At 43.0% G+C, this 23,930-nt stretch overlaps 1 protein-coding gene across 2 annotated transcripts in view; it reads right to left on the bottom strand.

Moving 5' to 3' along the window:
- ankrd6b (ankyrin repeat domain 6b) overlaps positions 1-23,930 on the bottom strand; it is a 63,617-nt gene that overhangs the window by 15,109 nt on the left and 24,578 nt on the right. For both annotated transcript variants that reach the window (XM_079526883.1, XM_079526884.1), the window contains exons 3-7: positions 17,803-17,901; positions 15,318-15,416; positions 13,093-13,191; positions 11,937-12,035; positions 89-187 (exon numbers count right to left, since the gene is read on the bottom strand). In XM_079526883.1, the coding sequence (XP_079383009.1) occupies positions 89-187; positions 11,937-12,035; positions 13,093-13,191; positions 15,318-15,416; positions 17,803-17,901 (495 nt within the window). The remainder of the gene's footprint in view (positions 1-88; positions 188-11,936; positions 12,036-13,092; positions 13,192-15,317; positions 15,417-17,802; positions 17,902-23,930) is intronic.

Raw genomic sequence — 23,930 nt, 5'->3', positions numbered from 1 at the left:
ATGCACCACGGTGGATTCTAGTATGTTTAAGTCTTGAGTTGAGTGGTGTGTTTTTATGGAAAAACACTACATTTCAAGCCTTTCTTACCAGGTTCTTCTCTGACACGGAGCAGAAGGCCCCCAGGAGGATGCGGAGCATGGCCACATGGTTGTAGCGGGCTGCTACATGCAGACACGCGTCCCCAGCCTGGAACCAACACAAGAGGTTAGCTCCAACATTACATGTCATGTCCACCTATTCATTAGGTAACCACTTAAACCTTACTTTGTTGACCAGGGTCCCCCAGGGATCTATCCTTGGCCACCCCTTTTTTTCTCTACACCAAAAATAGCAGATCTATAAGCTCACGACGCAATGTGAGCTTGTAGATCTGCTATTTGCGCGGACATGCCCAGAATAGGTACAGTACCGTTTATATCACAAACATCTTACAGATGCAGTATTGAACACTAAGACTGCTTCTCTTTTTGTATTTTCTAACCTTTTTTGTTGTATTTGGGCGAATTTGGTCGTGTCCCTGTCACAGCCAACCCCTACTTGTTGTTCCTGGGGAGGGTGTAGAGTAGACCAGGGGTTCTCAACCCGTGGGTCGCGACCCCTCGGGGGGTCGCCAAATTATTTTAGGGGGTACCCAAATTATTAAAAAAAAAAAAAAAAAAGGTTTTTTTTTAAATTTTATTTTCACGATTTTTCAAAAATAGCAGACCTACAAGCTCGTAGCGCGCCACTCGGTGGCGCGCTATGAGCTTGTAGATCTGCTATTTTTCAATAGCTAAATTATAACAATGCTTAAAACACCAAAAGGGGTTCCCGCCCAAAATGGTTTAAGGTTATTGTAGCAGTCAATTTATATTGGGGGTCGGGAGGGGGCGGGGCGGGGGTCCCGAGACATTGCCAAAGCATTTCCGGGGGTCCCCGGCCAAAAACGTTGAGAACCCCTGGAGTAGACAACCACGTCTCCTCCAATAGAGACACACAGGGACTACAAATGTCACGCCCCCAGCGGGCCCACTTCAGGTCTGTTAGAATGGTGTACTGCAGCTGTCAATGCAATCCTTAATATACTCCATCTGTGTGTCAAAGTGCTAGCATTGTAAATCTCAAGTTAAAGTGGTCGCACGGTATATACGTCACGGTCTTATCCCTTCTATATGCTCTGTATTTGTGGAAAATTATCCAAACAGAATCTTGCAAGACTAATTATTAATACTCATCTGGAGAATTCACTAGGTAGTTGAAAATGTCAGGATATGTCACTCCATTTAGCTGGATTATTTTCCCAACTATTCAGCCAAGTTAATTATACAACAAGTTGACAACGGTAAAACACACCGTCGGATTCCCGCCGTAGGTAGAACATATAGACGATGAATGAAAGTCAGTCGGTGGTAAATTAAATGTGAAATGTATTATTGAGAAAACAACAATATGTTGACAAAGACAGTTCTACATTTGGAAACATATTTTTATTCAAATCAATATAGTTTTCAGTTCATTTCGTATTATTTTAAAAGTAGGCTAACTACAGTTGAGTTTCAATTGACTTCTATGGGCTGGCCTGCAGTACACCGTTCTAACGGACCAGAAGTGGGGCCGCTGCGCTGTCTCAAATGAGGGTGTGACATTTGTAGTCCCTGTGTGTCTCTATACATGTGAGAGTCACCAGCTGCTTCTTTTCACCTGACAGTGAGGAGTTTCCCATGCTATCCCCCTCCCAGTTCCGCTCCCTGTTGAACAGGCGCCAACCTGGCTTGTTCGTGGTTGTGGGCTGGAGGGAACCTGTGTTGTGGTTGTTTAAATGTAAGGGTGTCTATATGTCTGAGATCATTCAGCATGACAACAGAGCTATGGGAACAAAAATAGACTTTGGGTGGGTCCTTTGTTTTTATGGAGCGAGCTGTCTAAGTGGTGCATTCATATGGCCTTAATCCAAAGCACTTTACCATGTACATTACACTCACCCACACACCGATGGCAGAGGAAAGTCACCATCCTGCTCATCAGGACAGAGCCGTTAGGGGTTGAGTGTCTTGCTCAAGGACACTTACACTAATCTCTCAAGACAGATTCAGAGCTCTGCAGCTGAATCTGTCAGCATCTCCCATTACAAAGTTGTTCTTATTCTTATGAAAACAATAGGAAATATAGCTGCAAGCAGCGATAAAGCGGGACCAAGATAGAAGAAGAACAATGCGCAATAAGAACAACAAGCACAAACGAGACCGACGAGCCGAGTTGTCGGTACCGGGATTTGAACTCGCAACCTTGTGGACCGAAGGCGGGAGCTCTACTGACTGACCTACACAGAGACAATCAGTGACTATATTGTAAACAGTAAAACCATTTAGTGATTTGGTAACAAGAAGGTGTGTCCTCATTTTATGCATGTCTTGTGTGTGTGTGTGTGTGTGTGCGTGCGTGCGTGCGTGCGTGCGTGCGTGCGTGCGTGCGTGCGTGCGTGCCGGCCTGCCTGCCTGCCTGCCTGCCTGCCTGCCTGCCTGCCCCTGCCTGCCTGCCTGCCTGCGTGCGTGCGTGCGTGCGTGCGTGCCTGCCTGCCTGCCTGCCTGCCTGCTTGCCTGCCTGCCTGCCTGCCTGCCTGCCTGCCTGCCTGCCTGCCCCTGCCTGCGTGCGTGCGTGCGTGCGTGCGTGCGTGCGTGCGTGCGTGGCTGCATGCGTGGCTGCCCCTGCCTGCGTGTGTGTGTGTGTGCGTGCGTGCGTGCGTGCGTGCGTGCGTGCGTGCGTGCGTGCGTGCCGGCCTGCCTGCCTGCCTGCCTGCCTGCCTGCCTGCCTGCCTGCCTGCCCCTGCCTGCGTGCGTGCGTGCGTGCGTGCGTGCGTGCGTGCGTGCGTGCGTGCGTGCGTGCGTGCGTGCGTGCGTGCGTGCGTGCGTGCGTGCGTGGCTGCATGCGTGGCTGCATGCGTGTGTGTGTTAGGCAGACATTCGTTCATAACCATGGATTTGGATTGAAGATCATCTCTTTAGTTTTTGTGGTGTTTAACATAAGGTGGCAATTATCACACCAGTCTTTAAAGTTATTGATCTCACTGATATAGCCCACAACAATATGTACAAATAAGACTGACAAGCTGAGTTGTCAGTAGCTGGATTTGAACACACAACCTTGCGGTCCAAGGGCAAGAGCTCAACTGACTGAGCTACACGGAGACAATCAGATACTCCATTGTTAACAGGAAAATCATTCAGTGTTAGTTCAGCATAAGTACTCAAACTTTGGTGTGTGTGTGTGTGTGTGTGTGTGCGTGCCTGCCTGCCTGCCTGCCTGCGTGCGTGCGTGCGTGCGTGCGTGCGTGGCTGCGTGAGTGCGTGCGTGCGTGCGTGCGTGCGTGCGTGCGTGCGTGCGTGGCTGCATGCGTGTGTGTGTGTTAGGCAGACAATCGTTCATAACCATGGATTTGGATTGAAGATCATCTCTTTAGTTTTTGTGGTGTTTAACATAAGGTGGCTATTATCACACCAGTCTTTAAAGTTATTGATCTCACTGATATAGCCCACAGGGCGTTCAACAATATGTACAAATAAGACTGACAAGCTGAGTTGTCAGTAGCTGGATTTGAACACACAACCTTGTGGTCCAAGGGTGAGATCTCTACTGACTGAGCTAGACAGAGACAATCTTTTCCATTGTTAACAGGAAAATCATTCAGTGTTAGTTCAGCATAAGTACTCAAACTTTAGTGTGTGTGTGTGCGTGCGCGCGCAATTTTCATTGGCTCATAAAAACTTCATTTTTTCACTTAACAAAAATGTGCTACGATTATTTGTCCGTATAGGTCCAAATTTCACGTGTAGAAGTTTTCGTGCATTTTGAGCAAAGATTCTGGGAGGAGTTACATTTGAACTGTTTTTCATATAATTCAAAATGGCGGGTGATCTAAAGGTCAGAGGTCAAAAGTCAGAACACGAAAGTTGTTCGGCATGAGGAGACACATATGTGTATAAAAGTGTCATTGCCAACGGTCAAACGGTTCATGAGATATGCACGTTCAAAGTTTGCAAGTTTGCAAGTTTTGCATCAATTGAGTGCTATAGCGCCACCATTTGGCCAATCGTGATGGGCTTCGCATAGTTAAGTGACATAAGCATATGTGTGTATTAGAGGCAGAAGAAAAAAATTCACAAAACAGCAATTTTCATTGCTTCATAAAAACTTAATCTTTTCACTTAGAAAAAATGTGTTACGATTATTTGTCCGTATAGGTCCAAAGTTCACGTGTAGAAGTTTTCGTGCATTTTGAGCAAAGATTCTGGGAGGAGTTACATTTGAACTGTTTTTCATATAATTCAAAATGGCGGGTGATCTAAAGGTCAGAGGTCAAAAGTCAGAACACAAGAGTTGTTCGGCATGAGGTGACACATATGTGTATCAAAGTGTCATAGCTAACGGTCAAACGGTTCATGAGATATGCACGTTCAAAGTTTGCAAGTTTTGCACGTTTTGCATCAATTGAGTGCTATAGCGCCACCATTTGGCCAATCGTCATGGGCTTCGCATAGTCACCGTTTGGCATGGTCCTCTATCATGTTGACAAGTTTTGCGCAAACCGACTGCACGGTTCAGTCAGAACAGCTATTTTTGGCGGAAGGAGAATAAAATAAAGTACTGATCATATAATTCAAAATGGCGGGTGATCTAAAGGTCAGAGGTCAAAAGTCAGAACACGAAAGTTGTTCAGCACGAGGAGACGCATATGGGTATCAAAGTGTCATTGCCAACGGTCAAACGGTTCATGAGCTATGCACGTTCAAAGTTAGCATTTTAAATTGAGCGCTATAGCGCCACCATTTGGCCAATCGTCTTGGGCTTCGCATATTCACCGTTTGGCATGGCCCTCTACCAGATTACAGCGTTTCGCGAAAACCGACTGCACCATTCAGTCAGAACAGCTATTTTTGGCGGAAGGAGAAGGAGAAGAAGAAAAATATAGCTGCAAGCAGCGATAAAGCGGGACCAAGATAGAAGAAGAACAATGCGCAATGAGAACAACTTGCAGAAATGAGGCCAACGAGCTGAGTTGTCGGTACCGGGATTTGAACTCGCAACCTTGTGGACCGAAGGCGGGAGCTCTACTGACTGACCTACACAGAGACAATCAGTGACTATATTGTAAACAGTAAAACCATGCAGTGATTTGGTAACAAGAAGGTGTGTCCTCATTTTAGGCATGTCTTGTGTGTGTGTGTGTGTGTGTGCGTGCGTGTGTGCCTGCCTGCCTGCCTGCCTGCCTGCCTGCCTGCCTGCCTGCTTGCCTGCCTGCCTGCCTGCCTGTCTGCCTGCCTGCCTGCCTGCCTGCCTGCCCCTGCCTGCCTGCGTGCGTGCGTGCGTGCGTGCGTGCGTGCGTGCGTGCGTGCGTGCGTGCGTGCCGGCCTGCCTGCCTGCCTGCCTGCCTGCCTGCCTGCCTGCCTGCCTGCGTGCCTGCCTGCCTGCCTGCCTGCCTGCCTGCCCCTGCCTGCCTGCGTGCGTGCGTGCGTGCGTGCGTGCGTGCGTGCGTGCGTGCGTGGCTGCATGCGTGGCTGCATGCGTGTGTGTGTTAGGCAGACAATCGTTCATAACCATGGATTTGGATTGAAGATCATCTCTTTAGTTTTTGTGGAGTTTAACATAAGGTGGCTATTATCACACCAGTCTTTAAAGTTATTGATCTCACTGATATGGCCCACAGGGCGTTCAACAATATGCACAAATGAGACTCACAGGCTGAGTTGTTGGTACCTGGATTTGAACCAACAACCTTGCGGTCCAAGGGCAAGAGCTCGACTGACTGAGCTACACGGAGACAATCAGTTACTCCATTGTTAACAGGAAAATCATTCAGTGTTAGTTCAGCATAAGTACTCAGACTTTTAGAAATTAGCAGATCTACATGCTCATAACATGTCCCGGTACGGTACGGTACGGTACAGTACGGTACAGTATGGTACAGTATGGTACAGTACAGTACAGTACAGTACAGTATGGTGCAGTACAGTACAGTACGGTGCAGTACAGTACAGTACAGTACAGTACAGTACAGTACAGTACAGTACAGTACCATATGGTACAATACGGTACAGCACAGTATGGTACAGTACAGTACGGTATTACACATTGCACTTATTACACTATTACACTACTATTACACTATTACACTAAATACACTTATTACACTATTAAAAAATTTGACTCAATACACTATTTCAATATTACACAATTACACTATTACACTTATTACACTATGAGACTTATTACACTATTTCAGTTACTAGTATCTCTATTATTGTGATGCCATGTCCTAGTGCCTGATGGGTCAAATGTAATCTACTTCAATATTTATATAGTTGAGTCATCACAAATCTTGCAGCACACAATGGATACACTGAGTTGTCTTTACCGGGATTTGAACACACAACCTTGTGGTCCAACGGCGAGAGCTCTACCAACTGAGCTATGCAGACACAGTCAGTTGACTCATTCTAAACAGTAACATCATTCAGTATAAACTTTAGTGTGTGTGTGTGTGTGTGTGCGTGCGCGCGCAATTTTCATTGGCTCATAAAAACTTCATTTTTTCACTTAGAAAAAATGTGCTACGATTATTTGTCCGTATATGTCCAAAGTTCACGTGTAGAAGTTTTCGTGCATTTTGAGCAAAGATTCTGGGAGACGTTACATTTTAACTGTTTTTCATATAATTCAAAATGGCGGGTGATCTAAAGGTCAGAGGTCAAAAGTCAGAACACGAAAGTTGTTCGGCATGAGGAGACACATATGTGTATCAAAGTGTCATTGCCAACGGTCAAACGGTTCATGAGATATGCACGTTCAAAGTTTGCAAGTTTGCAAGTTTTGCATCAATTGAGTGTTATAGCGCCACCATTTGGCCAATCATGATGGGATTCGCATAGTAAAGTGACATAAGCATGTGTGTGTATTAGAGGCAGAAGAATAATTTTCACAAAACAGCAATTTTCATTGGCTCATAAAAACTTCATTTTTTCACTTAACAAAAATGTGCTACGATTATTTGTCCGTATAGGTCCAAAGTTCACGTGTAGAAGTTTTCGTGCATTTTGAGCAAAGATTCTGGGAGGAGTTACATTTGAACTGTTTTTCAAATAATTCAAAATGGCGGGTGATCTAAAGGTCAGAGGTCAAAAGTCAGAACTCGGAAGTTGTTCGGCATGAGGAGACACATATGTGTATCAAAGTGTCATTGCCAACGGTCAAACGGTTCATGAGATATGCACGTTCAAAGTTTGCAAGTTTTGCAAGTTTTGCATCAATTGAGTGCTATAGCGCCACCATTTGGCCAATCATGATGGGCTTCGCATAGTCACCGTTTGGCATGGTCCTCTATCATGTTGACAAGTTTTGCGCAAACCGACTGCACGGTTCAGTCAGAACAGCTATTTTTGGCAGAAGGAGAATAAAATAAAGTACTGATCATATAATTCAAAATGGCGGGTGATCTAAAGGTCAGAGGTCAAAAGTCAGAACACGAAAGTTGTTCAGCACGAGGAGACGCATATGGGTATCAAAGTGTCATTGCCAACGGTCAAACGGTTCATGAGCTATGCACGTTCAAAGTTAGCATTTTCAATTGAGCGCTATAGCGCCACCATTTGGCCAATCGTCTTGGGCGTCGCATATTCACCGTTTGGCATGGCCCTCTACCAGATTACCGCGTTTCGCGAAAACCGACTGCACCATTCAGTCAGAACAGCTATTTTTGGCGGAAGAAGAAGAAGAAGGAGAAGGAGAAGAAGAAGGAGAAGAAAAATAAACACAAAAACAAAGAGTGACCAAAGTCACTGCGTGACTTCTTGGTCCCTAATGAAAACAAAGACCACCACGGGATCGAGGAGGACTGCAATGGTTCTTTCGGTCATTTTATTTCAGTCTGACACGGAAGCCTGCACATTTCTGAACCAATCAGAGCGTTAGATCCCTTCAGGCTATTAGTAGCTCTGCTGCACACAGGTGCAGTGATTGAGCTAGTGTTTGTTTACAAGTGAAAGAGACAGCCAGTGAATGCATGTTTGCTACTACTGGCTTTTTTTCTAACCTATAATGTTTTCAGATACATATTTTAGCATGCTGATTCAGTTTAAAATGAGTCACTGTCTGGATGTCATCTTGAATGATATTAAAAACGGAGTAGATCAGCTGTGTTTGGAGGAACGTACAGCTATGCGAATCAAACAGGTGAATGAAATCAATCAAGATTAATTTATATTCATAAGAGTAGCTGAACGTCATCACGCAGCACGTTTGTCGTTCACATGTGGGAAGTAATTAAAATTGTCTTTTTATGGACTTTTAATGTAAAAATCACACCCGTGTGAAGTGAGGGGCGCTTTTATCATCATACATCATCTCATTCTGGCCGATCACAATTTGCGTCCTCACTTTAGTCTTCAATGTTTGTGTTTACACAATGTTTGCGTTTACACAAACATTCAAAACTGGCCAATCATTGTCAATGGCATTCAATGTTTGTGTTAGGACAATGTTTGTGTTTACACAAACCCTCAAAGCTGGACATAGCCGCTCCGGGTACCCTCAAAAATACACAAACATTGACATTTTCCCATTGTTTTGGCATTGGTATGCCCATATGATGAGCACGGATATGCTCTAAAAGTGTGAAAAACATATTTTTCATTTCACTAGGTCTTTAAAGGGTAAGACCACTTTTGTAGAGGTTTGGGTTGTGTAGTTACCTTGCCATGATGTAACTCCAAATGTGGACAAGAAAAATAATTTCTCCAGTGATTAGAAATTGATAATTCAAAATATGCTCCTCATTGACTTACATTGTACGCTGAAACAGCTCTCAAAATCACTCTTTTAGTATGTAAACAAACACAAACAAAGTTGTTTCAGACAATATAGAGCAACACCAAAACTCATGTGGTTTTATTTCTTGGTAACTTCCTGTTGATTTTACTATATGAAGATCTGGATCCGGATCCATGGATCCAGTCCGGGTTTTCTTCTGAATAAAAATGGACAAATCAACAGGAAGTTAACATTTTTATGAAGAAATAAAACCACATGAGTTTTGGTGTTGCTCTATATTGTCTGAAACAACTTTGTTTGTGTTTGTTTACGTACTAAAAGAGTGACTTTGAGAGCTGTTTCAGCGTACAATGTAAGTCAATGAGGAGCATATTTTGAATTATCAATTTCTAATCACTGGAGAAATTATTTTTGATTTCTTGTCCACATTTGGAGTTACATCATGGCAAGGTAACTACACAACCCAAACCTCTACAAAAGTGGTCTTACCCTTTAAGGAGCGTAAACATCGACATCTGGTCTTTACACGGTCTCAGATTGCTTAGATGCCTAGGGGTAGCTGGAGATCTAACCGAGAACCTCTACGTCGCAAGAATGATGCCATCAATATGACGTGAGGGATTCACAGGTAAGCCATGCCATTATTACAACCCAGCCGGTGCTGCTTCTGTTTGAGGCAGATTGAAGGTAGTTTAAACAAAAGCCTGAATTTTATTTTTTAGATGATGTCAGATGATGGTGTCACACAGCGAAAATACCTGATTTAGAAGCTCAAGCGACGTGTCGTGTGCTTGACACCAGTGTAGCATATATACTGTACATTTAATATATAGGCCTATAGGTGTTTTGAGAATTATTTTCTTTAACGATGAAAAATTTAAAAAACGCATCATGTTTGTATGCCTCTGCCAACCAGTTGCAGTTACATCCATAGCTATCCAGACTTATATACCGTACTATATATCCAGTGGTTGCCACCATTGGTGTGTGTGAATGTGCCAAGTGAGGACGCTGGCCTTGACTGTATGCCGCTTCACCTCCCAATGCATGAATGAATGGACCATTGGACCATTGTAAAGCGATTTGAGTAAGCACGTAGTGCAAAGGCGCTATAAAAATGCAATCCATTATTATATGTAGGGAATGAAGGTATTTAATGAACAGTGCACTTAACCTTTGGCCTCCTACTTCTAATCATACTTCTTCACCCTTGAGTCTGAGTGGACGTTTGTACCAAATTCCCTGCAGGCGTGACATACGGCATTCACGAGGTTGGGACAGACATGCCTCCAGCCACGGGCCCACGGCTGTTGGCAGACAGAGGCATCAATAGGGATGCCAGGTGGAATGTGGTTCATTAGCGATGGTTAGGTATTCAAAACACCACACAGCTGTCGCAACAGGGGGTGTGGCCAGCACTGTGGGCGGCAGTGATGCCTTTTTAATTCAACGATCCCCAGTCAGTTTGACATGCATTAGGCCGCAGACCCCCATTTTGGATCCCAATCTTCAATGTAAAATCCTTAATTTAACTCTGAGAGTGTGCAAATGGAACCCCCCCAAGTTGCTTTGCTTTTTGTTTATACTAGAACTTGTATACACCATACCATGGATAATTGAATCATACGCTATTACGCTTCAATGCAGTGAATGACATCAGTCAGTCTTTCTGACTTAAAAAATAAATAAACTTAATTTAAAAAACCTTTGAATGAATCGATTTGTCCCCCCCCCATACATGCGAGCAGAGGCAGTGTTTGGAGTGCAGATGCACCACAAGGTGTTTTCTAATGAGGTACCGTGTGTTCAGCGGGCTGTGGAGAGGAAGCTGTCAACCTGGATTATGGATGAATAGTTAGGAATTTTCACGTTTGTTTTTAAATTGTTTTGTTTTTTTACCTTAGATCAACCTCGTCTCACCAGGAAAAACTGTTTTTTTGTTTGTTTTTTTCAGCTAGTAACAGTCTAGTGTAATGCGGTCTAGGCCAGGCCTACTCCCCGCCAGTATCCGGTTATGGGTGTCACAATGTCATTGTTCCCCCCACAAATGAATGCCAAATCGAGTAGCCTGGTAAATGGTATGCCATCCTTTTCTTTTTTGAGGGGCGCTAGCTATTAGTGTAGATTTTCATCTTACACAAACATTAAATTCCCATTGACAATGAATGGAACATTTACGTCATATCTGTCTAAGCAAATCGTCTTAGTGTCTATTTTCGCACTACACAAAGTTGTGTAGTGCAAAGTTGTCCATTGACAATGGATGGAGAATTTTACGTCAGTGTCTGAGCAAATAGACATGTTACGTCATGAGGATGTACTATGATAAGAGTGCCCGTCACTTCACACGGGTGTGATTTTTGTATTTATTTGTATGAGCTAACCTGTACTGCATCGCAGGTTTATGAGTAGGCCCTACATTTATGACACCTCTGAAGGAGGGGAATCATTTTGGGTGAGCACAGGTGCTCTTGTTTCCGGCCCCCTGGTGACGCAATGTTATATCCACTGTAGACCAGATCCGAAAACAAGTTGATCCCATTCCCAGTTTACCTTAGACAGACATTTGCACAGCCAGGACTAGAGAAACGCTGGCCTTTGACTCATTCACTCAGTCCTTAGACTGGTCCATAACCCATCATTGCTCAGAGCCCCTGATTGCTGCAGATACTTGGTAAGGCAGTGTTCATGAATGATGAAGTCTATATTTAAAGAAATTGCACTGTGTCTACAATCTCCATCCCTGACTAAGTGTGACAGGTTGCTCCACACCAGCAATAAGGCTGCTTGCCTAAACAAAACAGATGTGGCGAAAAAAGGCGAACATTCAGCAGAGAGGTTTAGTGTAGAGGGAAATCGTATAGACCCCTGGGGGAGTAACTAGGGTTTAAGTAGTTAAAATATTTGGTACATATAGCCTGGTCATGTTGGTAATGTTTTGATCCAGAGAGAGGTTCAGTGCCTTGCTTGAGGACACTTTGACCATTATGACAAACATTTTATACTGGTACTGACAATCAGGTCTGTTGCCTTCTCCTGACAACAGGCCTTACTATACAGTGGTTCTCAAAGTGGGATCCAGGGGATCGCGAAATGTACGTTTGAGAACCACTGCTTTACAGTACATAAAACTTACATGATTCTTGCTGTCAGGTCTGGAGCCTCCCAGTAGCAGCACCTTGGCACTCTGAGCATGTCCGTTCTGACATGATAGGTGGAGTGCTGTGTTTCCTGCCTGAGGGAAGGACACAGAGAGAGAGAGAGAGAGAGAGAGAGGGGAGAGAGAGGGGAGAGAGAGAGGGGGGGAGAGAGAGAGAGAGAGAGAGAGAGAGAGAGAGAGAGAGAGAGAGAGAGAGAGAGGGGAGAGAGAGGGGGGGAGAGAGAGAGAGAGAGAGAGAGAGAGGGGAGAGAGAGGGGAGAGAGAGAGGGGGGGGAGAGAGAGAGAGGGGAGAGAGAGAGGGGAGAGAGAGGGGAGAGAGAGAGAGACGAGGGGGAGAGAGAGAGAGAGAGAGAGAGAGAGAGAGAGAGAGAGAGAGAGAGAGAGAGAGAGGGGAGAGAGAGAGGGGGGGAGAGAGAGAGAGGGGAGAGAGAGAGGGGGAGAGAGAGAGAGAGAGAGAGAGACGAGGGGGAGAGAGAAGAGAGAGTGGGAATAAGGGAGTGGGATGAGGGAGGACGGAAAGAAGGAATCAGCAGCAGGAGAGATGAAAGAGAGAGAATGGAGGAGAGAGCATAACGATGAAAGAAAGGAGAGGTGGAGGAAAGGGATAACACAAAATTAGAGTGACAAGAGGCAGGGAAATGGACAGAATGAGAGATCAGGGAATGAAAGTAAAGACAGAGTGCATTAACATTGCCACCCAACTAAATCCATTTGGCAGAACACGTCCCTGCAAGGGATGAATGTCGAATGTCAACATAAACAGTGGAAATGTCAACATAAACAGTGGAAATGTCAACATAAACAGTGAAAATACAGCCAGAGGGATGTATCTTTCTGCAGGGAAACACACCAACACACTAATATAGTGGCTGATAGAGGGACATGAGGGCTAAAATATTTATATACATGTAAAGGCTAAATGTTACCTAGTTTCCCTTTAAAGGCTGCATAAGAGTAAGGTTTGGTCATCATATTACTACATTACTAATGGTCTCTCAACATTTTATTATATAAAAAAAAAGTCTTCTGAAAGCACCATAATATCGTGACATTATCGATCGTCATTATCGGTGTCCATCCTACTAAAAATTATTTATTTGTTTTTGTCAACAAATAGTAGCTGTAGAGTTACCTTGTTCTTGGCATGGACGTTGGCCCCAGCCTTCACCAGCAGTTTGACGGACTGACTGAAGCCATGCCAGGACACCTCATGCAGGGCAGTGTTTCCATCCTGTCACAGCACAGGCTCAGTTAAAAACACTCCACTGCCAAGCACACAAACTGTTTCAGCTCCAGACCCAAAAGGCTAATATGCTGTCTCCCCAGGACCCAGAATTACAAAGAAGCCATTACGAATTAGCAATGAATATAGCATACATAGGCGCCGTAGGGGGGGTGGGGGGGGGGGGGGTCAGAAGGGTCTGAATGTCCCCACACTATTGGGTGATGACTGGTCTATTTATTTATTTATTTATTTATTAATCCCGACCCAGCGCTGGTTAACACCGTTCCCATTTTGTTGCGCAATCGTTGTATTAGTTGCATGCTTGCCTCTCGCCGCAATGACCATTCTGCACAATCTGCAGTTTCTCTCTCAATGTGTCGGACAAGCTAATCCACAACAATCATCATTCTTTGTATGTATGCTGGCTGTAGTAGGTGTCAAAACAGCAGGGGCTCGGGATGCTAGGAATGATCAAGTGCTGCTGTGACTGGCTGACCAGGGATCAAATCAGATTACTGCAGCTCAATATATGGGGGAACAAAGTTAGGCCATTTCCCCGTCAGTTCAAGTGAAAGCTGATAGAGCACGCACGCACAAAACGCATCAAACCTCCGTGGACTGAATGGTTTGAGTGTTCATGGATTACTTTATTCATCGAGGTGAAAACATGCCATTTCATGTAATTCGGTCTAAAACCGTGTCAGCTCCGTGTCAGCTCCACTCGGATCTGTAATCATTTCTGAAATCATTTTGGGAACTTATTTAAAAAAGAAAATTCAATTCGAGTCTGTGGCTTCCTGAACTGAACAGTGTCCATTGATTGAGTTCAAGGTTACAAGGTTTTTATTATTGCAACTTTGCAGGAATATATTATTTCTCAACAGAGTGGATACAATTGTAGTATCAGTAATCAAGAATATATCAGCAAATAGATGAACAGCACAGGAATTGTCAAGATCAGATCAACACGTTATCGTATGACAGGCAATAAAATGGGTTTAATTGGTTAATAATAATAATAATCACACCTGTGTGAAGTGAGGGGCGCTAATATATTAAAGTCTAACTCATGTTGATTAGGACGGTGATGTAATGGTGATGTAAAACAAACGGTGCCAACAAACATTAAATGCCATTAACAATAAAGACACAATATGACGTAATGAGGGACAATATGACGTACATTTTCCCTTCATTGTCAATGGCGTTTTTTTATGATCATAAATCATCATACATCATACAAGGGGTTAATTGTCTTTCAACGTCTGTAGTCACGTAACCAGAGTCAGACTCCATTTGCATGTATGGAAATGCGATTTTCTTTGGCGTGGCAATAAAAAGGCTGAAAAGTTGATCGAGCAAATCATAACAATTTACTCATCGGGAGATCTAAAGGTCAAAGGTCTTTTGACGAATGAGTGTGATCTTCAGTTTGTGAGGGATCCTCACGGCCCTCTACCATATTGCCGAATTTCGTGAAGAACGATAGCTCAGAACTGCCAAAACTGCTAAAATGGCAGAATTCTTCGCCCTTTGGGTTTGACCCCTAATATAATAATAAAGAAACCAGTGTACTGTAAGTGTAAGGCACAGTAAGAATGAGAGCAGGCAGCGCTCTAAGCACACTACTCCATCATGTACTACAAAGTATTTCTGCTCAGGGAATGAGGTTAAGCAGATTATACACAGATTATACACACAACGTTTTCCCTACAGTTTGTCAAATAGCTCCGATGCCAGCTGACATTCTGACGGCTTTCCAGTTCTGTCTATTCCTGTCATTTCTTGCAACAGAACAGCCGTGTGCGCGTGTGTAGAGGCAAATGTTATACTTTTACTCCACTACAATCAAAAGTACAGTACAAGTACAAAATCTTTAGCATTGTGAGCTTGTAGATCTGCTATTTTCAAATTATTTGTATACATTTGAAAATGAAAATGTATGAAATTCTTCAGAATGAGTACTTCCTACTTTTGGTACTTGCTATACCAATACTTTTGTACTTTTACTCAAGTAAATTTAGAATTCTGGACTTTTTACTTGTATCCGAGTATTTCCCAAAGATTACTTTGAAAAAATGTGAGTACCTTTTCCACCACTGGTGACTGTATGTATGAGCGTAGATACATACCTTGTCCTGTCTGTCCAGAGCACAGCCTTCCTGGATGAGGGCAGAGATGATATCACTGTTCCCCACCACCGCGGCCCGATGGAGAGCCGTCTGCTCCCCCTAAATAAAACAACAACACACAGTCAGTGCTGGTTTTGACAGCACATTTTGATTTAGTTTTAGTCACTTTACATACAATTTAGGCGTTTAGCAGACGCTCTTATTCCAGAGAGATTTACGGTAAGCAGGAACAACACTTGGTAATACATCACATACATAGAAATAGTCATCATAAGTAAGCTAAGAACTAGGGGTGTAATGATACATTTTAACAGCGATACGATACGTATCACGATGCATGGTTGACGATACGATATAGACGATATTGGTTCATTATGGCGATCCGATACGATTCAATGATTTGAAATCGATACAGTAACTATATTAAATACATTGACATTATTTTAAATTAAGTAATTAAACCCCTAATTTTTCTTCTAAAAATGTATAAATTCCATGCACAAAAATGTAGTATTGATACAATCGATCAATTGCATAGCAAAACAATTCGATACCGATTATTTCCATTGCAAAACGATACGATACGATACATAGTCAATGTTGCTGTTTTCAGATCTACTTCGATTCTTGAAATTAAAATCGATTTTTCGATGCAGTTACTATATCGTTACACCCCTACTAAGAACCTAACATCCACCTAACAGTAGAACTGTTATAGTAGACTATAAGTATACACTATTATATAGAATGATATGTCTACATACCGGTAATATGCTATGCTATCTAAATTACATCATTTGAGCCTTTGCATACACCTGCAAGGTTGCCGAGGCTAGAGCAAGTGCTACGTCAAAGTCTTTTGAATACATTTCCATTTAGTTTTAGTCCTTTTTAGTCATCTGAAATGTTTTGGTTTTAGTCTAGTTTTAGTCGACTAAATAAATCTACAGTTGATTTAGTCGACTAAAGTGTATTTTGGCGGGCCTTGATGGTGTCGTATAATGCCGGATTTTACACATGGTTGCACTGTGAAAATACCGGACCTACAAGCTCACACTTGTGAGAGCTTGTAGATCTGCTATTTTCAAAGTGCAACACCCGAGCGCAACCAAACATAAAATTACTTGTCTTAGTTCTACTAGATTTCTTCGCCACTAGTTCGCCTTACTTTTTAGTCTAGTTTTTGTTGACAAAATGGTCAATATATTTAGTCTTAGTTTTAGTCATCATTATAGCTTTAATAGTATTTATTTCGTTTTTGTCAGTGAAAAAAGGTAGGCGACGAGTATAGCCATACTGCACGCGTCAAGATCAGCAACTCATCAGCATATGACAAGAAAGCAGCAGTGGCAAAATCAACAACAAACAAAGTGTGCAAATGGAACCACATGGACCAGAATGAAATGACTAGGACTGAGGATTTGACAGTGTAAACTGGTGTCCCTCCCAGAGATTACAAACATCCTATCCAATTGGCATCCGTGGCCTAATACATACCAAACTTTGACATTAAAACATTAGAAAATCACTGCGTGTAAATAAATACGGCTAAATAAATGTAAATCCCTGTCCATGCAGAGCAAGCGACTGTGGCTCAGGAGGTAGAGCAGGTCGTCCAATGATCCATGGGTCGGTGGTTCGAATCCCGGCTCCTCCTGTCTACATGTCAAAGTGTCCTTGGGCAAGACACTGAACCCCAAATTGCTCCCGATGTGCTGGTTGGTACCTTGCATGGCTTCCGCCACAATCGGTGTATGAATGTGTGTGTGAATGGGTGAATGTAATGTAAAGCGCCTTGGATAAAGGCGCTATATAAATGCACCATTTACCAAGCAGTGAGTGACACTTAGCAGGCCAGGTTTCCTGGGAGAACGAGCAAAGAGTGATGATTTCCGTGAGAGAGGTTCTCTCATTCCAAGCTAATAAAAGAGGGCTTGCCGAAACATTTGAAGTGTGCAGCTGCAGCAGTAGTAGTAGCAGTATTTTTAACCACTTGAGCCCTATAGAGTCCCTATTCTGGGCATGTCAAAAGAGGCAAAAAATCGCTGAAAATAGATGACGTACTACCCTTCACATCGCTTTACAATGTTCTTCATATTCACCCATTCACAAGCCGATGCCGGAGGAAACCATGCAAGGCACCACCAACCTTCACCAATCATCGGGAGCACTTGAGTGTCTTGCTCATGGACACTTCGACATTCAGCCAAGAGGGAGCCGGAGATCAAACCTTAAACCTTTCCGAGACGGCAGCTCTACCTCCTAAGCCACTGCCACCGGGCGTGGGCCCGAGGGCCGCTTTTTCCTATACCATATACAACACGCTGTTATTTTGTGCCTATAAATCAGCTACTCCCTTATCAATTCATAGTTGATAACAGTTATAAGCCCTACATGGCCTGTATCAGATATCACCCTCTCTGCCATTGGTACACGCTTGCAGGAAGGGAACGTGGAGGTGAAGGTTTAAGGCAAGGCTACTTACGTCGTCTTGGATGTCCAGGTCACAGCCGGCTTTAAGGAGGATACGCACCACCTCGATGTGACCCTTGTAGGCAGCCAGGTGCAGGGGACTTCTGCCATACTGCACAAATACACAGGCAAGACACGCAATCAGCTGATGCTATATGCACACACACACACACACACACACACACACACACGCACACACACACACACACACACACACGCACACACACACACACACACACACACACACACACACACACACACACACACACACACACACACACACACACACACACACACATGTCACACACACACACACACACACACACATGTCTCACACACACACACACACACACACACACACACACACACACACAAATGCACAGGACAAAACACACCCCTTTGTATGACAAATAGCAATGTTTACTATATTTTAATGAACAAATAATAATCATTTAATAATTTTAAATTGTATCAAACATAGATAGCAAACATACATATCAGACAGTTTACATTTTCCAAAAGGAAATGCATGTATTTAATTCAGTATAACCAGAAGAAACATATGCCTACCACCAACACAAATGAGGGAGGATATCAAAACCAGAGGCAACCCCAGTAAAAATCCAACCTTGCACGCACGCACGCACGCACGCACGCACGCACGCACGCACGCACGCACTCTCACACACACACACACACACACACACACACACACACACACACACACACACACACACCACATTCCAGCAAAAGACCTACCAAGCCTGTATCACAAACAGTATTCCAGTGTGCAAGCGAGTCAGATATTGCCATCTAGTCATGGCTGAAGACACGAGAGTGCTCAACATGCGTAATCCATTGTAACAATGAGCATGAACTGAAATACTACTGCTTAATCTACCATATGTACACATGCTGCAGCATGTCACACATGCATCTGGTGACGTAGCCATGCAGGGTATAAGCCCTGCATCCAGCGCTGGAGGAAGTAGTACTCGGATTGTTTTACTTAAGTAAAAGTACCAATACCACAATAAAGATACTCAGCCTGTGTTTGACATTTGACTCAAGTTAAAGTACAAAAGTATTAACCCTAACCTACCAAAATATATAAATAGTATTATGTAATACTATTTCAAAATGTGTTTTTTCTTTCACTCTACAAGCTTAAAATGTGCTGTGATGTGATGCATTGTGAGCTTGTAGAACTACTATCTTTAAATTGACAAAGTAAAAAATAGGACTTAATTGATTAATCTATGTTTTGTAATGATTATCTACATCTGCAAAGTCATTAGTAACTAAAGTTTTCAAATGACTGTAGTGGAGTAAAAAAAAATTTGCCTGTGAGATGTAGTGGAGTAGAAGTGTAAGTAAAGTAAAAGTAGTGATTGTACTTGTACAGTACTTGAGTAAATGTACTTAGTTACCATCCACCATGCAGGGGATAAGCCCTGTATTCTCTTGGTCTTATAGGCCAATAACGCATGGATTTGTGGGTGAATTGAAGGAGAAAACAGGGTCAACTAGAAAAAGTGCCCTTCTGGGCACAGGTCTCCACCAGGAGGATAGGACTGTGTGAGATGTTTGGCAAAATGTTTAGGAGTAATATAAACATGTTTGCCTTTGATGGCAATTGGATGATTTGAGGCATTTTGTTCCAAAAATGTGTTTTGCAAAAATCAACCTGTTGGTGGCGCTATAACAGGCCAATGTGAAAAGGGTGGGATATATTCCTCAGCCTAGTAAGAAAATGTGTGAAAGATTTCACGTAAATTGCATGCTGCGTTCATGATTTGAGGCTTTTGTTCAAAACGGGGCAATCTTGCAAACTGTGAAAGCCAATTATAGCCAATTAGGATGGAATATGAAATATCGGACAGATCCGACTTGAGCACATGACCATAGAGATACTGTGTAACGATTTGTGAGATTTTTGGACAGAATCTGGAGGAGTAATATAAAAAAATGTGTTTTACAAAAGTCGGCCTCCTGGTGGCGCTATAAAAGGCAGATGCGGAAAATGCAGGTCAAAGGTTTGTCCGTGGCCTCTAGGGAGTGTGCAGGCAACGTTTCACGCAGATCGGTGCAGTTTTAGGTAAAAAATGTGAAAAGCTGCCTCATGGTGGCGCTATAACAGGCCGTTCTGGAAAATGCGGGGCAGAGGTTCATCGTTGGCCTCTAGGGAGTGTGTGTGCAAAGTTTGGCATCGACCGGGTTAACGGTGCCGGAGATTAGCTGGTAACGGACGGACGGAAGGACGGACGGACGGACGGACGGACACATACACACACACACACACACACACACACACGGACGGAGTGCAAAACATACTCTCTCCCCATGCCTTCGGCCTGGTGGAGACAATAAACTCTTGAGACCTTTATCTTCCTATTATCTTCCTATACTGTACAGTATATCACGATGAACTGCCTTTGTACAGTCACTTTGGTCTCTCTATGCCTCCTGCCTGTTGTGTTCAGGTATATTTTCTAGTAATGCTCGATTGTCTTTTCTATTTTATTTTGTAAGTTGTGTTTTGTGGGGCCGCCCGCTGGCCTAGTGGTCCAGGGCCCAGCGCATGCCACATATAGGCTCTTGCCTATATATACATGTTTGAGTCCCGTTCATGACGACCTTTGCTGCACATCTCGCCTTCTCTCTCTCCCTCTTTCCTGTCAGTCTTCACTGTAACTATCAATAAAGGCACAAAAGCAAAAAAAAAAGACTTGTCGGTACCAACGTGCAATTGTTTCCAATTAGTTGTTGGTGAGTTGAGTATAACTGCAGTAATAAGTCTACCAGTATAAATAAATACCAGCCCATTTCACTTATTTGCTCTCTGTGTACTGCATTATCCAATGTTATTTTCAGTGTTTGTTTTTTATCTTCTTGTTTATTGTTTTCGCTTGTCACTTGTTTCGGATACGTGCCTTATGCCTTTTACGGATTACCTGCCTGGATTTCCTCCCTGCCCGTATCATCTCCCTGTAAGCTTTCTTTTCTTCTGTGTATTAAATAAACACACACACACACACGTGCACAAATAGCGTATGAGGTGTATAAACGTACAAATGTAAGCACCAGAGAATTCATCCATAACGTATGCCCTCCAGATTACAATTCTCCTTGACAGGATTAGCATGAAGTGCTCCGAGCACATCCTGACATCCTGAACGTCATATCCAAGTTAATGGACTCTACTTAACTAAATAAAAGGAGACTGGTGAAGCAGGATGTCAGCGTGCATAGCATCCCTTGAAACATGAAACGGCATTCCTGTCCCGATTGAGACAATCGCCGCTAAGCCAGTGTAAATACTCTTTAGTTACGCATCAAGTATATATTCCCACAAACATCGAGCACAAGACCCAGGGCCATTACACTAGTGGTTCTCAAAGTGGGGTCCGGGGACACCCAGGGACAGGGGTCCTCGAAATGTTAATAGAATAACTAAACCAAGTGTGTCAGCATCAAAATCTGTTTAACCAATTTAACCCTATTTATACTTTGGCTATTTGACAATAGACAATCTAAGTCACAATGTGCCGTTATGCACCGTGTGATGATGTTGTGACTTTGTAGTGTGGCTATTTTTGAACATTTTGGAAAACATTCTCACACACAAAACATTCTCTTATGTGAATCCCTGGCACAGTATTTTCAGATGGGGGTCTGTGGCCAAATACATATTAATTTGAGGGTGCTTGACGTGATAATGTTAGAACCACTGCATTACACCTTGTGTATAATCTCAGTGAAGGCGTTGGTGTTTGTGGGTGCGGTGCGGCTCTGCCTGGCATTCATGTGGATCCCGGGTTGAGTTACACAGGGCCTGTGTTGGACGACTGCCAGTTGCCAGTGGAAAAAGTACTTGCATGTTTTACTGCAATATACAAAAACTCTATTACAAGTAAAAGTCCGGAATTCAAAATGTACTTGAGTAAAAGTACAAAAGTAATGGAATCAAAATGTACTTTAAATACCAAAAGTAAAAGTAGTCATTATGCAGAATGTCCTGTTTCAAGTTTTCAAATGTATAAAAATCTTTATACTCACAATGCGTCGCATCGTATAGATCGGCTATTTTCAAATTGCTAAGATGAAGTGGTTAATGTATGTTTTGTAATAATAATCAAAATCTACAAAGTAACTACATTTTCAAATAAAACTGTACACTATTTGGATCCGTGATGTAGTGGAGTAGAAGTAAATGTATTATAAATACCGTCACGCCAGCGGGAGGCGTCCCAGCCCCGGACCCCAATTTGTTACTGTTACTGTTGTACTGAGTCAGGTACATTTATAGGCTACACTTTCAGACTTTCATTAAGGTGAGAGATTATTATTAACAATGCAGATTTTGACTCGTAGCAATTTAGAGATCCCAGCTGAGAAGGGAAGTGAATGAAAAATGCTTATTTCCGTCCATGCAACTGTGTAGCTTTTGTTTGCGCTACTAATCTTGTTTGAGGAAGAGGCGGGGATGATCATTGATAACGGATCTCCTAATGAAGACAGCCGCACTGTCAGTTAAGTCTTTAATGAACGTCAACCAATCCAATTGTTTGCATCCGACATATCTTTGTGTTGCCTAATCTGCTGTGAAGATATTTGACACCTCAATGAACACGTCACAAATTGTAGTGGCTTTTAATAGTTGTAATCAATGCATAAAACGATGAGTGCACAACCAATTCAATGCCCAGGTGCAGCACAGTGCAGTGTGACACATAAAATAAAATAAAGTCTGCACACTGGTTAAATATGCTCTGCTGTTGTCGAGAGCGCATTCAGCACAATAAAACACAGCAGACATAATTAACCAGTGTGCAGACCTTTCTGGGGCCTTTCTGGGCAGCTCCCCTAGAGTCTAGGGTAGGTAGGTAGGTACTAGGTACCCTCACAAAAAACATGCAGTAATCATGGTCTCTAAACCAGCCGGGGTGCCAGCCGGGGTGCCTGATGGAGGGGAAAAGGAACTGGTTGGAATAACGTGTTCCTTCCCCACTGAAACTCCCCACTGTCAGGTGAAAATAGCGGCTTGGACAATCATGCATTTAAGGGAGCATGAGGTCAGTCCGTTGCTCTCCCCAGATTGGCGAAAGGAGTATAGAGACACTGGGTGAAAAAAAATGGGTTACAAAATTGTGGGATAAAAATATTAGACAAAACAAAAACAGTGTGCAGACTTTATTTTACTGTATTGCAGAATGTGAATTGGTTTAATAGTTTCTCCTGCTTTATAAATGATTCCCTTTTAAGCCTGATTTATACAAGGCGGTATATTCTCATAGTAATAATCACTAATCAATGCTAAAGTGTGTTCAGAAACAGGGGTCTACCCGTCTCTACAGCATTTTAGTAAACAGAAAATACATTTTCAGATCAGGATACCAATATCAACCAATCAGGAGCGAGAACTCATTCAGAATTCAGGATAACAAATTAAATTGCAAGTGATGAAACAAAACAATAAGCAGTTGAACTGGAACAGTGTAAAATGGAACCTGATGGGCTCTCTCTCCTGCCAGGATGAAACTGGTGTGGTGGCCCACCCGGAAATGTGTTTTCTGTTTACTAAAGAGACAGGGAAACGCCTGCTATTGAACAAACTGGAGCTTTAACTTTAAAAAAAAAAACTATTTGTTTAATTTAACCAAACAAATGTCACATAGACCACCATTCTGCTATCTTCAGCAACTGCATGCTAGTTTCAAATAGATCTTCTATTTTCAGCTTTTGTCTGTATTTCGCATTATCTGCCTACAGGACAGCTTCTCAGACACATGCCATGATGACAAAAAACGCTCTCAAAGGGCACCTACGGACGGCTGCAATTCGAAACTGGCCCCCGTAAAAATCTGAATCCACTCACAGTTAACAGTCTTTGTATTGAGTTTGTGCTTGAAATTCTGCAAAACTGTTAATACATATTTCAATCAATCAATAAATGTGATAGTTTCACAGTAGATTTCCCCCAAAACAACCTCTTCGTCCCTCTTCCAAAGCAAAGGAATGTTTCAGCCCAGTCTGTGTGAGGGAATTAAGCCTTTACGGTGGCCTGCTGCCAAAACCAAGGCCAGAACCGAAACCCACCGGAATGGAACGGAGCCAGATGGAATATTATTTTACTTTTAC

Source organism: Electrona antarctica (genome assembly GCF_951216825.1).
Source record: "Electrona antarctica genome assembly, chromosome: 17".
NCBI lineage: Eukaryota > Metazoa > Chordata > Actinopteri > Myctophiformes > Myctophidae > Electrona > Electrona antarctica.
Note: the sequence above shows the minus strand (reverse complement) of the source record. Positions and strands in the feature narration are given on the sequence as shown.